At 42.2% G+C, this 19,941-nt stretch overlaps 1 protein-coding gene across 4 annotated transcripts; it reads left to right on the forward strand.

The window, feature by feature from the left end:
• The first annotated feature begins 415 nt into the window (after window positions 1-415).
• On the forward strand, window positions 416-19,720 carry med20 (mediator complex subunit 20). 4 transcript variants are annotated; one of them, XM_068007572.1, is made up of 6 exons: window positions 416-600; window positions 6,213-6,325; window positions 8,107-8,248; window positions 11,173-11,324; window positions 15,405-15,658; window positions 18,186-19,720. In XM_068007572.1, exons 3-6 carry the CDS (start codon window positions 8,241-8,243, stop codon window positions 18,399-18,401), a joined length of 630 nt encoding a protein of 209 aa, XP_067863673.1. In that variant the 5' UTR covers window positions 416-600; window positions 6,213-6,325; window positions 8,107-8,240; the 3' UTR covers window positions 18,402-19,720. The 4 variants fall into 4 exon arrangements, with proteins under 4 accessions (XP_067863673.1, XP_067863675.1, XP_067863674.1 ...); XM_068007574.1 differs by lacking the exon at window positions 8,107-8,248; XM_068007573.1 differs by lacking the exon at window positions 6,213-6,325.
• The last annotated feature ends 221 nt before the right edge of the window (window positions 19,721-19,941 follow it).

Below are 19,941 nucleotides of genomic sequence, written 5' to 3' on the forward strand. Positions count from 1 at the left end.
ACAAACATTGGTTTACATTATATGCACAAAGGCACTACATGGGGTGTCTTGAGTTAAATTTGCTGTATTTTCTGTACATGAAAAAGGTACTGACAACGTTCTAAATTTGTGCTTAGTTTTTTTTAAAAAATAGACTCCTTGCTTACAAACCTCACTCATTTTGGTTTTTAAAAATGTGATCAAATTTGCCTTGAAAATAGGTTTGCAACCTGCTTCGGTTGTGTGACCATAAATTTTAATGCTGGTTACTTGTTTTAAAAAGTCTCGACTCTGGAGTCCAATTGAGACAAGGAGCGACTTGTCCTCCAGTCCAGCAGGGGAGCCGTTGTCGAGAGCAGTCAATGTGAGCAACACAGAAATTCCTCTTTGAGGATTTGTGACCTTCTTTGTGGAGACAGCCTTTTTTGGGCGGGCGGGCGGGGGTGGCGAGGATGTCGGAGTGTTGGCGCTGAAAGGAAAACGAAGCGTTTTATTTTTTTCTCTTCTTTTTTTATTTGCAGCTGGAGGCGGCTCGGCAGCGAGTTTAGCGCCGATAAAAAGGGTGTTGACGAATTTCAGAGTTGGTCGAAGAGCCGGAGCTGAGAGGATGGGGGTTACCAGGTGAGAGGTGCCTCCTTAACTCTTTTTCAGACATGGAAGGAAGGGTCAAACGCCACTCCAGCGATGGAGCCTTGGCAGCAACTCCCCTCTCCATATCCGGACCTGAATTAAGTGCAGTCAGTAACCTAGGGCTCCAAAACCATTTTAAAATAATAAATTTGCGCTTTATAAACAAAAAAAAAATGATCTCGTATGCCAGCAAGGAAATACTAGGGCGCTTTAGCATTTCTGAAATGTTTAATTTCTATTTGCAATTTCAGGTTTATGGTGATTTTTTTTTTAAAAATGCATGTGGAAGCTTTAATATTTTAGTGCTGTTCGGGGGCAGGTGTTATTGGGGCCGATGTGCCTGTTAACATTTAGGCCCACAGAGCCAGGAGGGATATATATCCAAATCCTGCTCTACTCTTTCTGCTCTGAGTTGGGTGTCAGCTCTAAGGGATTGCCAGAGGCATACATGCCTATGTAGAAAACCAGCAAAAGCTGGCCAGCCCTGAATAAAGGTCTTGGAGACAAGGAGTTGCACTGAGAGTGCAGTGGGACACATGTTTATCATAACTTAAGCTGTCAGTATACCCAACGTTTGAATTTTGTGACCTCTGAAGTACAAAAAAAGTGCAGTTAGCAGAAAAAATTACTAAAATGTGATGAGTGCTGATGGAATGACCTTTATTTCCATGCTGGCTTTAGGGGCATACACTCCAGAAAACTTTGAATTCTGTGCACCTTTCAGCATTTTGGAGCATACTGTAATTCTGCCTTTCAAGCTAAAAAATGATCCTGAAAGGGTTGGTTATTTTAAAAACAAAATGAAATGTATTGCAGGGTCAAGTTCCATTTGTTGAGAATTCTAACTCCAGATCCATCATGTAAAAGGTTTCAGTTCACAAACGAACACATGCCTACAATGATCCCAACCACCACAGCATTCTACATTCCAATATCACTGAAAACAGATTATCTGGTCATTATCACATTGCTGTTTGTGGGAGCTTGCTTTGTGCAAATTGGCTGCCACGTTTCCTACATTACAACAGTGACTACACTTCAAAAATACTTCATTGGCTGTAAAGCGCTTTGAGGCGTCCTGAGATTGTGAAAAACGCTATAAAAATGCAAGTCTTTCTTTTCTTGCATTCACAAGATAAAGCTCTTGTCATGGATAAGGCAGGTTGAGGATTGAGGTTTTGCTGTTCTTTAATTGTTTTAAATTAACTTACATTTTTTCTAAAGCTGCTTTGGGTGTCAATCTTTTTTTTAAAAAAAACTTTACAATCAAGTACTGATGAATGCTTTCACCTCTTCCTCTGGTTGCTGTCCAAACTGCTGTGTAATTCAAACGTTTAATATTTTAAAACCTTAAACCTTGAGGCTAGAATTTATTATGGGTGTTGATAATGGCTTTGTCCATCTGCTATTTTAAAAGAGGTATTAACTCGTTTGGAATAAACAAGTTAACACTTTCATTAAAATAGCAGACAGGAATATAATCCAAACAACAACAATTTACATTTATAAAGTGCCTTCAGTGTAGTAAAATGTCCCACGGTGCTTCACGGGAACGGTGATTTCTGGCTTAGATGGCTCTTTTGATGGTTTATTTTCTTGTGCTGGGAATAAAAATCAATACAGTTGCATTTTTTTATATGGTAGTATAGAAATAAGAACAGAAAATGCTGGAAGTGCTCAGCAAGTCGGGCAGCATTTGTGGAGAAAGAAACGGTGCTAACGTTTCAGGCCGATGACCTTTCATCAGAACTGGAAGAAGTTGAAGATTTAACAGCTTTTAAGCAAGTACAGAGCAAGGCAAAGGGGGAAGGGGAGAAAAGAACAAAAGGGAAATCTCTGATAGTGTGGAGGGCAGGAGTGATTAAATGACAAAAGGGATGGTGCAAAGCAAGGAGGGTGATAATAGGACAAGTAAAGAAACAAAAGATGGGTCTAGAGGAGCTGTAAATGGCAACAGCAGAACCATTACCAGCATCAGCTGTCCTAAAGAAAATGGGAGCAGTGTTATGATCTGAAGTTATTGATATCAGTTGAGTCCAGAAGGCTGTGAAGTGTCTAATCAAAAGAGGAGGTGCTGTTCCTCGAGCTTCCGTTGAGCTTCACTGGAACAGTGTAAGAGGCAGAGGTCAGAGAGGGATGGAGAATTAAAATGGTAAGAGACCGGCAGATCAGGGTCACTGTTGTGGACAGGGCGGAGGTGTTCAGCAAAGCGATCACCCAATCTGCGTTTGGCCTCCCCAATGTAGAGGCGACCGCATCGTGAGAAGCCAAAACAGTATACTAAATTGAAAGAAGTACAAGTAAATCGCAGTTTCACCTGGAAGGAGTGTTTAGGTCCCTGGACAGTGGGAAGGGAGCAGGTGAAAGGGCAGGTGTTGTATCTCCTGTGCTTGCATGAGAAGGGGAGTGGGTGTTGGGGGTGATGGAAGAGTGGACCAGGGTGTCACAGAGGGAGCGTTCGCTTAGGAATGCTGGAGGGGGAGAGGGGAGATGTGTTTAATGGTGGCATCGCGCTGGAGCTGGTGGAAGATGATACGTTGAATGTGGAAGGTGAGGACAAAGGGGGACCCTATTGAGGTTCTGGGAGGGAGGGTGAGGGGAGAAGTACAGGAAATGGGATAGACATGGTCGGGGGCCCTGTCAACTATAGTGGAGGGGAATAATCAGTTGAGGAAAGGAAGACAGATCGGAAGCACTGGTGTGGAAGGTGGTATCGTCAGAACAGATGCGACGGAAATGGAGAAAGTGGGAGAATGGAATAGAGTCCTTACAGGAAGCGGGGTGGGAGGAAGTGTAATCGAGGTAGCTGTGGGAGTCGGTGGGCTTATAATAGATATTGGTTGATAGCCTATCCCCAGAAATGGAGATAGAGAAGTCGAGGAAGGGAAGAGTCGGAGATGGACCATGTGAAGGTGAGGGAAGGGTGGAAATTGGAAGCAAAGTTGATGAAATCTTCCAGTTTGGGGTGACAGCAGAAAACAGCACAGATACAGTCATCATTGTACCAGAAAAAGAGTTGAGGGAGAGGACCTGAGTGGGACTGGAACAAAGAATGTTCCACATATCCCACAAAAAGGCAAGCATAGCTAGGACCTATACAGGTTCCCATAGCGACACCTTTTTATTTGGAGGAAGTGAGTGAAGTCAAAGGAGTTGTTGTTCAACGTAAGAACAAGTTCAGCCAGGCGGAGGAGGGTGCTGGTGGATGGGGACTGGCTGGGTCTCTGTTCAAGGAAGAAGCGGAGGGCCCTGGTGGGGGATGGAGGTGCAGAGGGACTGGACATCCGTGGTGAAAAGGAGACGGTTAGGGCCGGGGAACTGGAAACTGTTGAAGTGGCGGAGGGTGTCGGAAGAATCGCGGCTGTAAGTTGGAAGAGACTGAACAAGGGGAGAAAAAAAGAGCCGTGATAGGAAGAAATAAGTTCTGTAGGGCAAGAACAGGCTGAAACAATGGGTCTCTCGGGGCAGTCCTGTTTGTGGATCTTGGGAAGGAGGTAGAAGCAAGCTCTGTGGGGTTGGGGGACTATGAGTTTGGAGGCCATGGGGGGAAGATCTCCAGAGAAGATGAGATCAGTGACAATCTGGGAAACTATTGCTTGATGTTTCGTGGTGGGGCTATGGTCTGGGGTGGGGGTAGGAGCAGGTGTCGGACGATGCAGAAAGGTATGATTTGCAGGAATAGGAACGGGACCTGGATTTTGGATCTGACTGCTTTCTGTCTCGGATTTGCACTGTATTATTGTTTTTTTTTCTCTAGTGGATGTCACTGTTACATAGATTTTACAGCATTGAAACAGTCCATTCGGCCCAACTGGTCTGTGACGGCGTTTATGCTCCACTTGAGCTTCCTTCCTCCCCTCTTCATCCAACCTATCAGCATATCCTTTTATTCCCTTCTCCATCATGTGTTTATCTAGCTTCCCTTAAATGCATCTATGCTATTCGCCTCAACTGCTGCTTGTCGTAGCGAGTTCCACATTCTAACCGCTCTTTGGATAAAGAAGTTTCTCCTGAATTCCCTATTGGATTTAATAGTGACTATCTTATATTTATGACCTCTAGTTTTGGACTCCCCACAAATGGAAAGATTTTTTTCTACGTCTACCCTATCAAACCCTTTCGTTATCTTAAAGACCTCTATCTGGTCACCCCTCAGCCTTCTCTTTTCTAGAGGAAAGAGCCCCAGCCTAGAATCATAGAAGTTTACAACATGGAAACAGGCCCTTCGGCCCAACATGTCCATGTCGCCCAGTTTATACCACTAAGCTAGTCCCAATTGCCTGCACTTGGCCCATATCCCTCTATACCCATCTTACCCATGTAACTGTCCAAATGCTTTTTAAAAGACAAAATTGTACCCGCCTCAACTACTGCCTCTGGCAGCTCGTTCCAGACACTCACCACCCTTTGAGTGAAAAAATTGCCCCTCTGGACCCTTTTGTATCTCTCCCCTCTCACCTTAAATCTATGCCCCCTCGTTATAGACTCCCCTACCTTTGGGAAAAGATTTTGACTATCTACCTTATCTATGCCCCTCATTATTTTATAGACTTCTATAAGATCACCCCTTAACCTCCTACTCTCCAGGGAAAAAAGTCCCAGTCTATCGAACCTCTCCCTATAAGTCAAACCATCAAGTCCCGGTAGCATCCTAGTAAATCTTTTCTGCACTCTTTCTAGTTTAATAATATCCTTTCTATAATAGGGTGACCAGAACTGTACACAGTATTCCAAGTGTGGCCTTACTAATGTCCTGTACAACTTCAACAAGACATCCCAACTCCTGTATTCAATGTTCTGACCAATGAAACCAAGCATGCCGAATGCCTTCTTCACCACCCTATCCACCTGTGACTCCACTTTCAAGGAGCTATGAACCTGTACTCCTAGATCTCTTTGTTCTATAACTCTCCCCAACGCCCTACCATTAACGGAGTAGGTCCTGGCCCGATTCGATCTACCAAAATGCATCACCTCACATTTATCTAAATTAAACTCCATCTGCCATTCATCGGCCCACTGGCCCAATTGATCAAGATCCCGTTGCAATCCTAGATAACCTTCTTCACTGTCCACAATGCCACCAATCTTGGTGTCATCTGCAAACTTACTAACCATGCCTCCTAAATTCTCATCCAAATCATTAATATAAATAACAAAGCCTGTTCAGCCTTTCCTGATAAGTATAGCCTCAGTTCTGGTATCATCCTTGTGAATCTTTTTTTTTGCACCTTCTCCAGTACCTCTATATCCTTTTTATAATATGGAGACCAGAATCAGAACACAGTTCTTCGTGTGGTCTAACCAAGGTTCTATGACATCGATGGTTCAGGGCTCTCTTCGTCCTGGTTACTGCACAGCAACAAACTGATCTCTTGTTCTGACAGTGTAACCAAACTAAAAATAACTTTCAAAAACTTAAAAGCTTTCAAAATTACATAACAGAAGTGGCTGCTAAAACTTGCCACTAGTCTACATCATGCATCAGACTAGTCGTATGCTAGTTTAATCCTAAATATGGCAATCTCCGTGTGGCTGCTTTTAGATCGTGAAACTGTTCACTCCAACCCCACTCCTTTGTTTATTTCTGATTATTCTGCAAGTGCGGTGACTGGAATATTCAAATAAAGCCAGCTGAAGCATCCCTGCCAAGGAACATCGCGCTTCTTAAAAAGAGAGCAGCTGTAGCGAGACTTGGAGGAAATGATACCTTCACGTAAGATAACAGCCTTGTGTGTTGCAGAAAATTACTTTTAAGGGAAAAGACATTTTTTTTTAAACCTGAATTTTAGTAGGTGATTATTGCCTGTAAGTTCTTTGGGAATAAATACACCAATGACTCTTCAAAACCATCCATTCATCTTGCAAAATTTTTGATCCCAAGTGCTTGAAGTAGGAGAAAATAATATCTGATTCAGACAGGTTCCAGTTTCACCCTCAAACCAACGGGATTGGTTCTGTCAGATCCCGTTCCTGCTCTTTAATTGATCTGATTGAATCAGACAGTCCGCATTCCTGTCTTCCCACTGATCTGATTGGTACCAAAGACCGCAAATCCTAGTGAAAACTGCTGATTTTTCTACTGAATTTTTATAGTACATGTAATGACCGTTTTGAAAATAAGGACACCTGCAAAAAAAGACAGCTGATGATGCCAGTCCCTAAGGTGTCTGTAATTTACAGGTTTCACTGTACTTTCAGGGGTCAATCATGCAATCCAAATTTTTTTTTTTACTACTGCAAATGGAATTCAAAATAGGGTCCCTTCATCTTGTACCCGTTTCACGGTTTCTGTTGTGCTACATCTTATGTTGCATTTATAGGTTTACATTAACATCTGTCTGTCACTCCTTGGCTTCTTTAAGACTGCTGTTTTATTGAGGAAGTAAATCTCATTACGTAAAACAGAATCGCAGAGAGTACTGACTTATTTTTATTAAATAAATTTAACCTTTGTTGAGAACCAGTGCCTTCTGTTTAATACAAACTACTGGAATTCATTGCCTGACTGGCTTTAGAGTGTGAATATAAACCTGCGTCTGTCTCAGTGGGTGACTCTTTAATTAGGATATAAACTATAAATTTAACCCTTGAACTTTCGTCTGCTCTAGGAAATTCCAAACTTCCCGGCCTGGCTTTTTAAAAAAAAAACATTTTAGCTTACTGTTCTCAAATGAACCATATTCGTGTAATATAGCTACTCAAATGTCAAGTATACAAAAATATTTTTGAAAATTTAAATACTTCTGCTTATCCAATCATCTGTCCTGTTAGCCGTGGCTCAGTGGAGCACTTTCGCCTTTGAGTCCAGAAGGTTTTGGGTTCAAGTCCCGCTCCAAGGACTTGAGCATGTAACCTGGGCAGATACTTCAGCGCAGTACTGAGGGAGTGCTGCACTGTCAGAGGTGCTGTCTTTCGGGTGAGACGTTAAACTGAGGCCCCCCCCCCCCCATCTGCTCCCTCAGGTGGGCATAAAAGATCCCACGTCACTATTTGAAGAAGAGCAGGGGTGTTCTCCCCGTGCCTTGGCCAATATTTATCCCTCATCGAACATCCCTTTTTTTAAAAAAAAAATTATCTGGTCATTTATTTCATTGCTGTTTCCAGGACCTTGCTGTGTGCGAATTGGCTGCTGCATTTCCAACACTACATTACAACAGTGACTACATTTTAATAGTACTTCATTGGCTTTGGGATGTCTCGAAGTCATGAAAGGCGCTTTAGAAATACAAATTTGTTCTTTCATTCCTGTTCTCTATCTCTTTTAACTTATTACTCCTGTCCTCTGGTTCTTTGTGTACTATTGTCTTGTGTCCATCCCAACTCTGCACCTCATCATTTTTTTTTTAAAAACCTGAATCATGTTATTCCCCTCCCCTGTCATCTCTTCTACAATTAAAATGTGTTCATTTCTTTGAGCCTCCCCATAACTTTCATTCCAAACACCTGGTTCATGGGTTTTTATAGAATAGTCATTTATTCTGTACCCCAATACAGGTTCGAGGATTAGGAAACACCGAGACGTCTGGTTAATACTCTTCAATCTATCCAATCGATTGTGTAGCACAACCCCTTACATGCAGTGACCATGAGACTGGTACCAATTGTAACTCGTGTGCAAAGGACTCATCATGATGTTGTAAGCATGTCGTCTTGATTGCTCACGCTAGCTTCAGCTAGGTCGAAGTCCCCAAGGAATTCCCTTGCTAAACCTCCACTGCTGTCTCCTCCTTTAAGACCCTCTTTTAAAACCTACCTCTTGGACCAAGCTTTTGGTCCCTCCTTCCAATATTTTTTTGGCTGATTATGCTTCTGTGAAGTGCTTTGCTACAGTTTTTTGACATTAAATATGCTATATAAATCCAAGTTGTTGCCATAAATTGTAATGCAGTGAGTGGTTTGTAGCTGGCAACAAGCCAGTGTGTGGTTAAATATGATCTGATGTGGACACAGTATTTATATAATTCTATTTATTATAATACATATCATGTCTGCTTTCGCTTCCTGTCATCAAAATCTTACTTTATCACATTATTGGGTTAACTTTTTCTCACTATAAATTCATATGTCAACACTGTAACTATATCCTCTCGCCAGTGGAATGCTGTGGTGCTTCCGTCTTGCATCTCCCAGTTCCTCAGCCTCTGTTCCAACAAACGCCACTCTCCAACAAATGCTACGTCTCTGCTTTCCAAATTGGATGAGTTTTGGTACAGAACTGTATAAAGAACATCAAATCAGAGTAATATTTAAAAATAAGGGCGCACTGTATGACCTTTAAATGGGGACTGAATTCTGCCTGCAGGTCCTGGTCCAGTCATCAAGCTGCCTGTAAATCCGCATCACCTGAAGACGATATTTGGACTTGACTCTTGACTCCCTGTGTGCACTGTCACGGGAGATCAACTAGTATTATTGCTTTTTTTTTGCTTGTCTATATGATTGTGCTGTTTAAAATGGACAGAAATCATTCCAAAGTGAGTTTGCTAACTTTCTAGTGTTGGGGAACCTAAACCCGATTTGAAATCCAACCCTAGATGCAGATACGGCAGTTTCTTTGCTCTGAATTTAAGGGAAAGCTAGATAAACACATGAAGAAGAAAGGAATAGAAGATTATGTGGATGGGGTTAGATGATGAGGGGTGGGAGGAGGCTCGTGTGAAGTATAAACACCGGCATGGACCTGTTGGGCCGAATGGCCTGTTTCTGTGCTGTAAATTCTATGAATGAGCTGACGTATAGGTTGAGATGCTGACGGTTGGTGTGTATGTGGAGGTGGTGCCGTCTGTCTAGAGGCCAGCTACAGGGGACAGTGGCAGCAACTTGCGAGCTTGTCATTCGCTGTTCTGTTGACCGTACAAGATTCCTAATCAGTGCAGAGGTACAATAATTGTTATAACAGGGTATGATGGTTGTTATGGTACTGGGCCAGCAACCCAGAGGTCGTATGTTCAAATCCCACCATGACAAATTGTGAAATTGAATTTGTGGGCCAGCACCAGGGAAAAAGAAAACGACCATAAAGCTGAAAAAAAAACCCGACATCCTTCAGGGAAAGAAACCTGCTCACCCTGTGTGTGGCTCCAGTCCCACGTGATGTGCTTGACTCTTAATGCTGTTTGAAGTGGCCTAGAAACTAGTATGAAGCAAAAAAGCATCACCATCTTTGGACTACTAGGGATGGGGAATAAACGTGGCCCCAGCCAGCATTACCCACATACCAAGGGCAAATTTTTAAAAAAGCACGTGTGTGTGTGTCTGTCACTTAAGTTCAGGCAAAGGAAAGCGACTCTGGTTAAATTATAAAATCGACTAATGTTTCAAAAATTGTCACAAGGTCTGTGTAACTTCTTTCCTAACATTCTTCACACAAAGTGTGATCAACATTTGGGGTGGACTTCTGGGTAGGGTAGTTCAGGTAGAAGCCCTGGAAACATTTTAAGGAGGAACTGGATGCTGTGATCAGGGACTGTAGGCTCTACCTGGATCGGTGAGCTAGGATGGGCCTGTTGCTGGGAATTACGCGGGAATGGTCTGGAGATGAATGTTAATTGTATCCATGTGATTTATATCAATTAATGTTAATTGTGGGAGGTGGGTATCAATTGGGGACTCTCGTATCCATTTATAGGAGGGAGCTTATCTAGGGGGTGCAGGGTATGTAGTGGGGATCTGAGAATAAAGGCTTGGAAGCAACTGAAGACTAGGCTCTGGTATTCTATCCTTCACCACCCCTGGCTATCCAAATTATTCCAGTGAAGACCTACATATTTTGTCTCCCTTCATCCCTGGTGGAAAAGTTGTTGACTTCCAGTGGATGTCTCCCCAACACGCTGCAACTCAGATTGGTAAATCGGAAGAGTGGGAAATTTTAAGGACCCTCTATCCAAATACTTTGGAGTGCAGTGGATTGTGTCTCCCATAATTCAGTCCGTCTTAAATTAAATTTCTAACTTTAGTTAATACTTTTGGCAGTGAAGGAAGAATTTGGTAAGTGCTTGTATATGAATGTTGGTTAACTGCAGGTTTTTAAATGTGTGAACTTTATGCTAATCAAGGTGAGGCTTGTGTTCTGGAAGTGGAATTTCTATTTTCAGTTGGTTCTGGTGTCTGCATTGGGTAGCTGTAGACCTGTAGGTAGATATTATTTGCATGGCTATGTTGGGTCCATATGGATAGTGGCACCACTTAGAATTAATCACATTGCTTAATTTTTTCAAATTGCAGCGTTTGAACAGATTGTTTTTCTGTGGGATCTTTCTGGTTCTACATATCGGAATTGGAACAGTTAGGTTCCTTATTTGAGCTGATCAGAAAAATGTGATCCTTGATTTGAGGTGATCAGGCAAGATTGTGATGCACTCTGTGGTTGAATAGCCTGCTAACACACACAAAATTGACCCTTTGGGCCGGGTACTAGAGCACTATGCATCTGTACCCCAACGCGAATCAGAATCTTCAGGAGGAGGGGAGAAAGTAGAAAGGAAATTCACTGCTCCCTCCCAAAAGCCGTGCTTGAATCTGTGCTGAGTTTTGCTAATTTGCTGATTCTTTCTTTCTCAGTGTTTCCCAGATTCCAGCAGTTGAGGGGAAGAGCGTCCAGCAAGCGGTGGAGATGCTCACAAAGAAACTGGAAATATTGGGTGCTGTTAAGCAGGGAACGTTTTGTGTGGACTGTGAAACCTATCATGCAGGACCTACTGTGACTATTCCAGGTAACAATCACAAACACTCAAGATCCATAAGTGGTGATGTGTGCATCTGTCCATTTTCACAAACTTAAAATATAAAAAAATAAATATGTCCACTTCTGTGTTTCCTTTGCTACTCTCTTTGAGGCTTGATATACACAATAGATAATAGTTCTTTGAGTGTGTAATTATTGTATTTTTATAAGTGTGGAACGATTCCTAAGAATCATTTTACAAGGTTCTCCCAGTGGTTCAAGGTGCGAGTAGCTGAAACATACAAACCAGCAAGGTCCCAGGTTTGACCTCTGGTCTCTGCCAAGTTAGTTGATCTGTGCTGGGGCAATGGTTGGGGTCATTACACTTAGCCTTAGTGCCCTGGAGTCAGGGAGGAGAAAAACAACAAAGTGCCCCACTCCATATTGCTATCCCACGACTCCTTCTGGAAGGGCACTTGTGTGGATGTTGGGTAAAGACAGAATCTGGTTTGGCTGTGATGCTTTTTTAGTCAACATTCATTGTCGAGGCTTGCATATGAGTAATAGCTACTTGTTCAGGGATCAGAGTGAAATTGGTGCATGTGGATCTCTACTCTAAAGGATTTGTGCTTTCAGGAGAGTAGGGGAGGGAGAAAATGAGGGAGAAAGCAAAATAATTATTTTCTACTTGCAGTCCTGGTCCAGTGCAAACTAGATGTGAAGAGGAGCTGTAACCAGAGCCGATTTCCCCTCCTGCCCCACCCTCAGCTCATAAGCGCTGAAGTCAGTTGTAGCACTTTCACTGCCATCGAGGGGAGCTTGTGTTCAGTTTTAACACTTATTGCACGTTGAAGATCATAGCCTATTGCCTACCAAAGATATGTTTTGGCTTCCCTGACTTTTTTTTGGCTTGGGAGCCTCTGAGGCAGTAATGTAGGCAGAAGATGAGGAACCAGACTGCAGAATCTCACTGTCAAAAATAGGTAATCGGGCTGGAATTACCCTTATTTCATTTTAGCAAATTGAAGTTCAAGTATTGCCGTAATCAAAAATAGTTCTTTTTTATTGGTGATAGCAAATCTAATTGTTCATTGCAATTTTCTAAGCAATCAATGCTCTCCCATTGTCGAAAAGTAGACTGTAAAGAAGAGTTAGAACACTTGGAATTCTGGCCTATTGTGCATCCCCGATTTTTAATTGCTCCACCATTGGCAGCTGTGCCTTCATCTGCCTAGGCCCTGAATTCCCTCCCTAAACCTCTCCGCCTCTCTCCCCTTCTTTAAGACGCTCCTTAAAACCTACCTCTTTGACCAAGCTTTTGGTCACTTGTCTGAATATCTCCTTGTGTAGCTCCATGTCAAATTTTGTTTGATAATCGCTCCTGTGAAATGCCTTGGGTTGTTTTACTATGTTATAGGCGCTATATAAATGCAAGTTGTTGTGGTGGGATGCAGGTTTTGTTCCTTTCCCCATCGAGCTGCTGAATTTTCAATCTTAACCTTATTACTGATAGCAAGTACCAAATGGAGGGCAGGCAGTTACCTGTTGTGAGGGAGGGGGGATGGGGGGAGAATTGGATGAGCTATCTTTAGACCGTTGGAGCACATCTTGGACTAGTAAAGAAAAAAAAGATGGGTCTAGAGGAACTCTTTCTTTCTCCACAGATGCTGCCTGACTTGCTGAGTATTTCCAGCATTTTCTGTTTTTATTTCAGATTTCCAGCATCTGCAGTGTTTTTGCTTTCGGTTTCATCTTGAACTCCGATCGTTTTACAGCTGCGAAAGCTTGTCTTCCCCAGTGGCTGTATGGCCACTCTTCAATGAATAAATAAAATCTTGCGCAACCAGAAACTGATAACAGTGCGAAGGGGAAAAAAAATAGTTGCGGATTAGATAAATCTCCAGCTGTAAACCTTACAACATTCATTGATTCAAATTTCCATTGTGGTAAACAAAGAATTTTACTGTCTTCCTATAAAACCCAACAGTTAAACTGCAATTTCTTTTACACCATAATACAGACCCAGGAACTTTAAAAGTTCTGCCTGTACAAAAACTCAATTAAACAATATCTCAATCCTTTGGCCTGTGCTGAGGTAGCTGATCTCCATTAATCTGGCAATAGGCGCTCCAAAACCCCTGGCTTGGGGAGGGAGAGGGGGGAAAGAAGTCAACCTCAATCCCCATCCCTGATCACTGCCCTGCTGGAAAGTGTGTGCATGTGTACGTCAGATATATGTGTCAGCCTTGGCTCAGTGGGTAGCATTCTCACCTCTGAGTCAGTATGTTGTAGGTTCAAGTCCCACTCCAGAGACTTGAGCACATAATCCAGGCAGACACCTCGGCGAGGGAGTGCTGCATTGTCAGAGGTGTCGTTTGTGGGATGAGACTTTATACTGAGGCCCTGTCTGCCCCCTCAGACGGATGTAAAAGATCCCGTGACACTATTTGAAGAAGAGTGAGGGGAGTTCTCCCTGGTGAATATTGATCCCTCAACCAACATCACTAAAACAGATTATCTGGTTATCTCATTGTTGTTTGTGGGATCTTGCTGTGCACAAATTGGCTGCTGCATTTCCTACATTACAATGGTGCCTACACTTCAAAAGTACTTCATTGGCTGTAAAGCGCTTAGGGACGTCCTGAGGTCGTGAAAGGCACTATATAAATGCAAGTTGTTCTTTCTTTCTCGATGAAGACCACATAATGCTTGTCCTACCCTAGTGAATAAATTGCTGTACTCGCTATCTATGCTCCGACATGAAGATTAACAGTTTGTTTGGGTGAGATACTGGAGTATCCAGCATGAGTTAGAGCTTTGGGAGGTGGGGGGGCAAAAATAATCTTATAGTTTTCTTTTGCTTTTTTGTTGGTGATCGGAAGATCTGATTATTTAGAAAGCTGCCATGAGCATTCAGTGCTCATTCTCAAATTCAAACTTTGTATGGTCAGAACAGTGTGTTAAGATATCAACCCCCACCAACCTCAGCTGTGTTACTCTGGGAGGAGCTGAACAGAAGTCGGGTAGTTCTCCCTCAGAAGGAAAGATTGCCTCAGTTCAATTCTGTGCATTTCTGCCTTCCTGGAGTACCTCTGCACAGCTGCTTATAACAGCACATATCATTTTTATGTATAATGCTTGCGGGCATTAACGATGGGGAAAAAAAATGATGTACATGGGGTTATCTCTGTAATGTTAAATCAAGATTATGCTGTCCATAATGAATTTTGGAGGCGAGAAAGGTGTCCCTAATGTGGTTGTAATAAGTACAGAGGTTTGACGCTGGCATGAGGGTCTGAGAGCTGATTGAAACATTTAGCTGTTCATGTTTCTGATGCCTTGAGCTTACCTGTTCAGGAATGCAGTAGAACTTGGTCTTTGAATCCTAGTGCCATTGATCTGTGAACATGCAGTCTTTAGGTCTTAGAATGTAAGACTTTCACAAGGCCAAATACCTCGGGTGATTTAGTCACAGAATTTCAATAAATTTGATGTACATTAGACCTTAAAACAACTCAAATATTTTCAGTAAGTCTTCCTACAGTACAGCTGAACTGTATTCTCTTACACTTTTTTTTAAAAGTGAATCTCAGCCAGAGACCTCATAAAGGTGGGGGGGTGCATCTGCATTTGACTTCAATGTTCCTGGGCTAGAGAGGGGGAAATAAGCCAGAGTTCTGACTTCTGTTTGTTATCCAGTGACTCCTGTTGGAAAGTGTGTGTGTAGAGTAAGGACAGTGTCGTGGTTGGGTGTGATGTCTTCCATAATTGAATAGCTCTTGCTGTCGAGATGCACGTGTGAAGATTGGCTACTGGATTGAAGTACCAGCAGGTGATCCAGTGCCCGTGGAATTTTAAGCCAGCATGAATGAATGCCTTCAGAAGAGGAAAGGGGTGAAGTTGGTCAATTAATAACTGATGTAAATCTCCTGCTGAGTGAAATTAGAAATCCAAATTCCGTGCGTGTGTGTTGGGGGGAGTAATTTAGTGTATCTTTGTTCGGATAGCTGTAACACCCAGCCTGAACTGTGTGTGACCAATGTGGGGCTGAAAGTATAAAGAGGGCTCAAATCTCTTCATGAGCCTTGTGCTCATTAGTTCTAATGATATCTGTCCTATTTTTCATTAGGGCAGCCTGCAAAGTTCATGTACGTTATGCACAACACGGAATATCCTCTCAGCTGTTTTGCACTTTTTGAAAATGGCCCCTGCTTGGTGGCAGACACGAACTTTGACACACTCATGGTCAAACTGAAGGGGTTTTTCCAGAATGCAAAAAGTAACAAGATAGAAAGCCGAGGACCTCGCTACCAGTATGGTGACTTCCTAATAAAGGTTGGGACAGTCACCATGGGACCCAGTGTACGTGGCATATCTGTTGAGGTACGTTCATTATTTAGCCTTGATTAGCCATGGATCCTTGATCTTTACCCCCTTTATGTTTTTGTGGCACTGTTTCTACAGGGTTCTATAGTATAACATTTTTTTAAAAATTATACTTCTGAAGTAATAAAGGAAAAAAATGCTCCATCTCTCCTCAAATCCATTCTATCTTTCCATGTCAAGTGGGTTGATACAATCAACGCTATGAACGGCAAAACAAATGCTAGAAGACGTGCAATTCTCCCCTACCTAGACCGGTAAATCCTTTTCTGTAGGGAAAATCTGGACGGTGAATGATCAATAAGAATTTAATTTTGAACCTTGGTCTCCAAGCCAAAAGTTCCAAGTTCTGACGTTGGAATTTCCTGATCACCCCAGGCCTTCTGTCCTCTCTGGTTGTTTTCACTGGGTATGATTGCATGGACATTGCCAACCCCACCAGTATCTTGTCCAAGTAGCCATCCTTAATCTGAGAGTCTGGACAATGAAACTTGCTTCTGGGTGGCATCACAGCTGACTACGGTCCTGTCCACGCCCAACGTCAGTGACTTTCCTAGATCGTAATCGGAAATAAGAAGCTTGGTGTGTTTTTTTTCTTCTTTTGCTCCTTCTATGCCCAAAACTCTGAGGCTAATTATCCTCTGCCACTAGCCCAATTGAGATTGGCTTATTCAGCATACAACAGTGAAGAGCCCTGTGGAATTTTTTTTCCCCCCTGTCTCAGTATAATGAAACTGTAGACTTTTATCCATTGAGAATCCAAGAGACTTTATGAAGTCTGTTAAAAGAAAATCATATGGAAATAATTCCGCAAAGTAGTAAAGCTGTGTGTGCTAGCAGATATTCCCCTTGATTTCTTCCTCGAGCTTGTTCCATATATCACTACAAATGGGAAGCGCTGGAAACACTCAGCAGTTTAGGCATTTTGTTAACCCTACCGTCCTTTCTTCACGGATGCTGCCTGACCTGAGTGTTTATAGCAATTTTTTGTTTCAGGTTTCCAGCATCTGCAGTATTTTGCTGTTTTTCACTACAAGTGAGCATTGATGTACTGCACACTTCATTTTAATGGCTGTACTTCACTTTGTTCTAGTTATGATTGTAACTGTATTAATTTACTTAATTTGGGCAGTGATTTTTGGTTTGTAAGCTGTGAAAGGGCCGAATTAAATGTTGTGATAGATCAATGCATTGTACTTTATCAAAGGTGGTTGTGTTGATATAAAAAGGAAAGGATACAGGTTGGAGACTCTTGCTTTATTTAAAATAAAGCAGTCAGTTAACAATTATAATGTGAGAGCGCTATGATGGCTGTATCACAAGTAGGTTTTCTATAAAGTCAGCCTCTAATTTTTTTTTGTGCATAAATAAATCTGATTTTTCATCCATTTTGCGTTCCCTGCCCTTCCACTCTCTCTCCATTGATGACAGAGTCTGCAGTCATCTTGTCCCTGCTCTCTGGAGTTCCCTTCCTCGAACCCTTTTTGTCTTCCTCACCTTCTTCAAAAAACCTCCATTTTAAAATGTGCCTCTTTGGCCACCTCCCCTAGATTTTCTCACTTGTCTTCCTAACCCTGCACTTTGTGAAGTATCTTGGGACCTTTTTTTTAAAAAAACAAACTATATAAGTACAAGTTGTTTTCTCCTGAATTCAGGGCTTAAAGCAGAAAAAACAACAGGGGAATTCAGGAACAAATGATTTAGTGCTTTTTTTCTGTCAAAAATAAAAATATTTTCTGAGCAAAGAATATTTGAAAGGAATGAATAAAATACTTTAAGTAAATAACAATTACTTATAACTGTCTTCACAAAGTATATACTCGCTAAAAGAAGTTGACTTTCACTCCGAGTGCATCCTCGGTGCCTCCTTCCCATAGAACTTTATTCAGTTATCTGTACGTGACGCACGTGACTGAAGGTGCGACCTATGTCGATGCCGCCTATTGATGCGAAAAGATTAATTACTCCTTGCAGCAAACAGGGAAAGTAACTGCCTGTGTCCCGCGGCAACTGCAGTATGCCGATGTCGTTTTCAGGTTTTATCGAGCTTGCTCTTAATTTTCGAAGTCGTCTTTTTTGAGTGGTAATTCTCAGGTCTATACTACACATTTGATTTGTGGAGTTTGTTTTGATTTTCCTGATTTTTAAGTGGGTTTAGCATCGCAGATGCGGTGGGAAACAGCTATGTGATGCACATGCAGATGCCACATAATGGCATGAAATCCCAGGGGGGAGGAGATGTGAAAAATGCATTGATCCTTTTTGGTAATTATAACATTATCAAGAAAACCACAATGGAACTGGGTGGTCTACAAAAAAGAGCAATTGTTCCTGATCCACTAGTTTGACAGGCGAGCTAGGCTGATGTCATTGATCTGATTTTTCCCTTCCTTCCCTGTGAGGGTGTGTTTTGGTCTCCACTTCCTAGTGACGACCTGATCAAGAACCCACATTATAGTTCTATTTGCAGTTAAACAGGGTCTATGTTGAGAGAAATAAACATTGTATGTGTTTTTCATATTTCTAGGTGGAATACTGTCCTTGCATTGTATCCAATGACTGTTGGAATCTGATGATGGAATTCATGCAAAGCTTCATGGGAAGCCATACACCTGGGATCCCCTCAGTGTTCTCGACGAAACATGACGGGATTTATACACCGACAGACACGGCTATTCAGTATATGGAGCTGTTCAATAAGATTCGGAAACAGCAACAGGCCCCTGTGTCAGGAATTAGATAGTCTGCTTTGAGGTAGAAAATCTGCGTAAAGCCGCATATGGACTTTGTACTTTTGTTTTATTTTATCTTTGAAAAATCTAAACCTCCTTCATATTAGATTGAATCACAATAATGTGTTTGGAATCACTCAAGGCGCTACAAAAATCTTACAGGATACTTTTTTTTTTAAAAAGAGTGGAATGTGGAGTAAAAAGATGGTTCATTGTTTTCTATCTCTACTGGTAGATAACTCCTCAACATCTGAGTGTACTGTCCTGAACTAGTCTGACGTTTTCCTATTTTAAAAAATCTCCCTCCCAACTTTCTTTCCTCTCCTCATGCTGACTCCCTTGTATAAGGATGTGGATGGGCAGAAGAGCTTAGAAAAGATTGAGTGTGTGAGGAAGACACGTGTGTGAGGAGGGGGAAGAGAGGTGGGGGAGGGGAGAGATTTTGGGACAGCATCATTCAATTAAAAGCAAGTACAGCATGATGTGACCAAGTCCACTGACACAAGTTTGCACCCAGTGCTGTTCAAAATTTCAGCTACCACTGTAAAGGAATGGTGAGTGGAAGCCATTTGCTCACAAGGAGGCAGGGAAGATCTGAGGGAGTACAGACCTGTCTGTTCTCGTGCACTTCCAATGGCTAATTTAAAAGTGACATGAGTGATTGGCAAATTCAGACTTTCTGCCTGGTTGTGGATGGTGGGTAGTATGGAATCCTTAAGCAGCAGAGGAGGGTGCAAATAGTGGAAAAAGCCTCTTGCTCCCAACAACAAAATAACCCTCAATGTCTTCCTGTACAACTACACAGCTCAAGCTCAGTGAAAATAAATGGCTTTGCTCTTGAGTAGGATTGACAGGTGGACTTGGCCTTAGTAAGTCCTTTGGTAAATGCACTTAATGAGCCTTACAGCCCAGCAAGGCTAGAGATTCAAATCTTAGTCTGTGCTAAAATCTTAGCTGGATCAACAGCACTGGCACACTTAACCTGGGTGCCGTCAAGCTGGGGAGGGAGTTTTTTTTTTAAAAAAAGGCAACTAATATTCCCATTTCTGATCACAGTCGATTGACGCCTGCTGGAGATACTTGTGTGTGGTCTTCTGGTGAGGGCAAGATCTGACTGCAATGTTCCACGTGACTAAATAGCCTGCTGAGGCTTGCTCTGGAAATTTACACATGAATGGTCACTTGTGTGAGGTACAAGAGGAATGCTGGTGCGGAGGCTGGTTCTGCGTTTTGGTTCAGTTATATACTTGAAAACCTCTACATTTGTATCTACTGTTAAATCTGTTCAATGTAAATGTTTGTTAAATTATTAAAAGAATTTCATGGGTTAGCTTTTTGCTTGTTGAGTGAACTTTTTCTCTTTCAGGTGAACAACATTATCTTCCCTAACTTTAAAAAATAAATTGTGAAGTGAGGAAATCTGCTTCACGCTGACTTTATACGTGCCTTAATTCCAAAACTCATTACAGCTCTTCCTTGCTGAACATCTCCGCTCTGTCTGCAAGCGTGACCCTGACCTGCCAGTCGCTTGCCATTTTAATTCCCCTTCCC

Source organism: Heptranchias perlo, chromosome 27 (genome assembly GCF_035084215.1).
Source record: "Heptranchias perlo isolate sHepPer1 chromosome 27, sHepPer1.hap1, whole genome shotgun sequence".
NCBI classification, from domain to species: domain Eukaryota; kingdom Metazoa; phylum Chordata; class Chondrichthyes; order Hexanchiformes; family Hexanchidae; genus Heptranchias; species Heptranchias perlo.

Bases quoted from the DNA above. Each gene is read 5' to 3' on its own strand.
- med20 (XM_068007571.1), top strand. The intron at 11,325-15,404 runs GTAACAATCACA...ATTTTTCATTAG, and splicing joins ACCTACTGTGACTATTCCAG to GGCAGCCTGCAAAGTTCATG. The intron at 15,659-18,185 runs GTACGTTCATTA...TCATATTTCTAG, and splicing joins TACGTGGCATATCTGTTGAG to GTGGAATACTGTCCTTGCAT.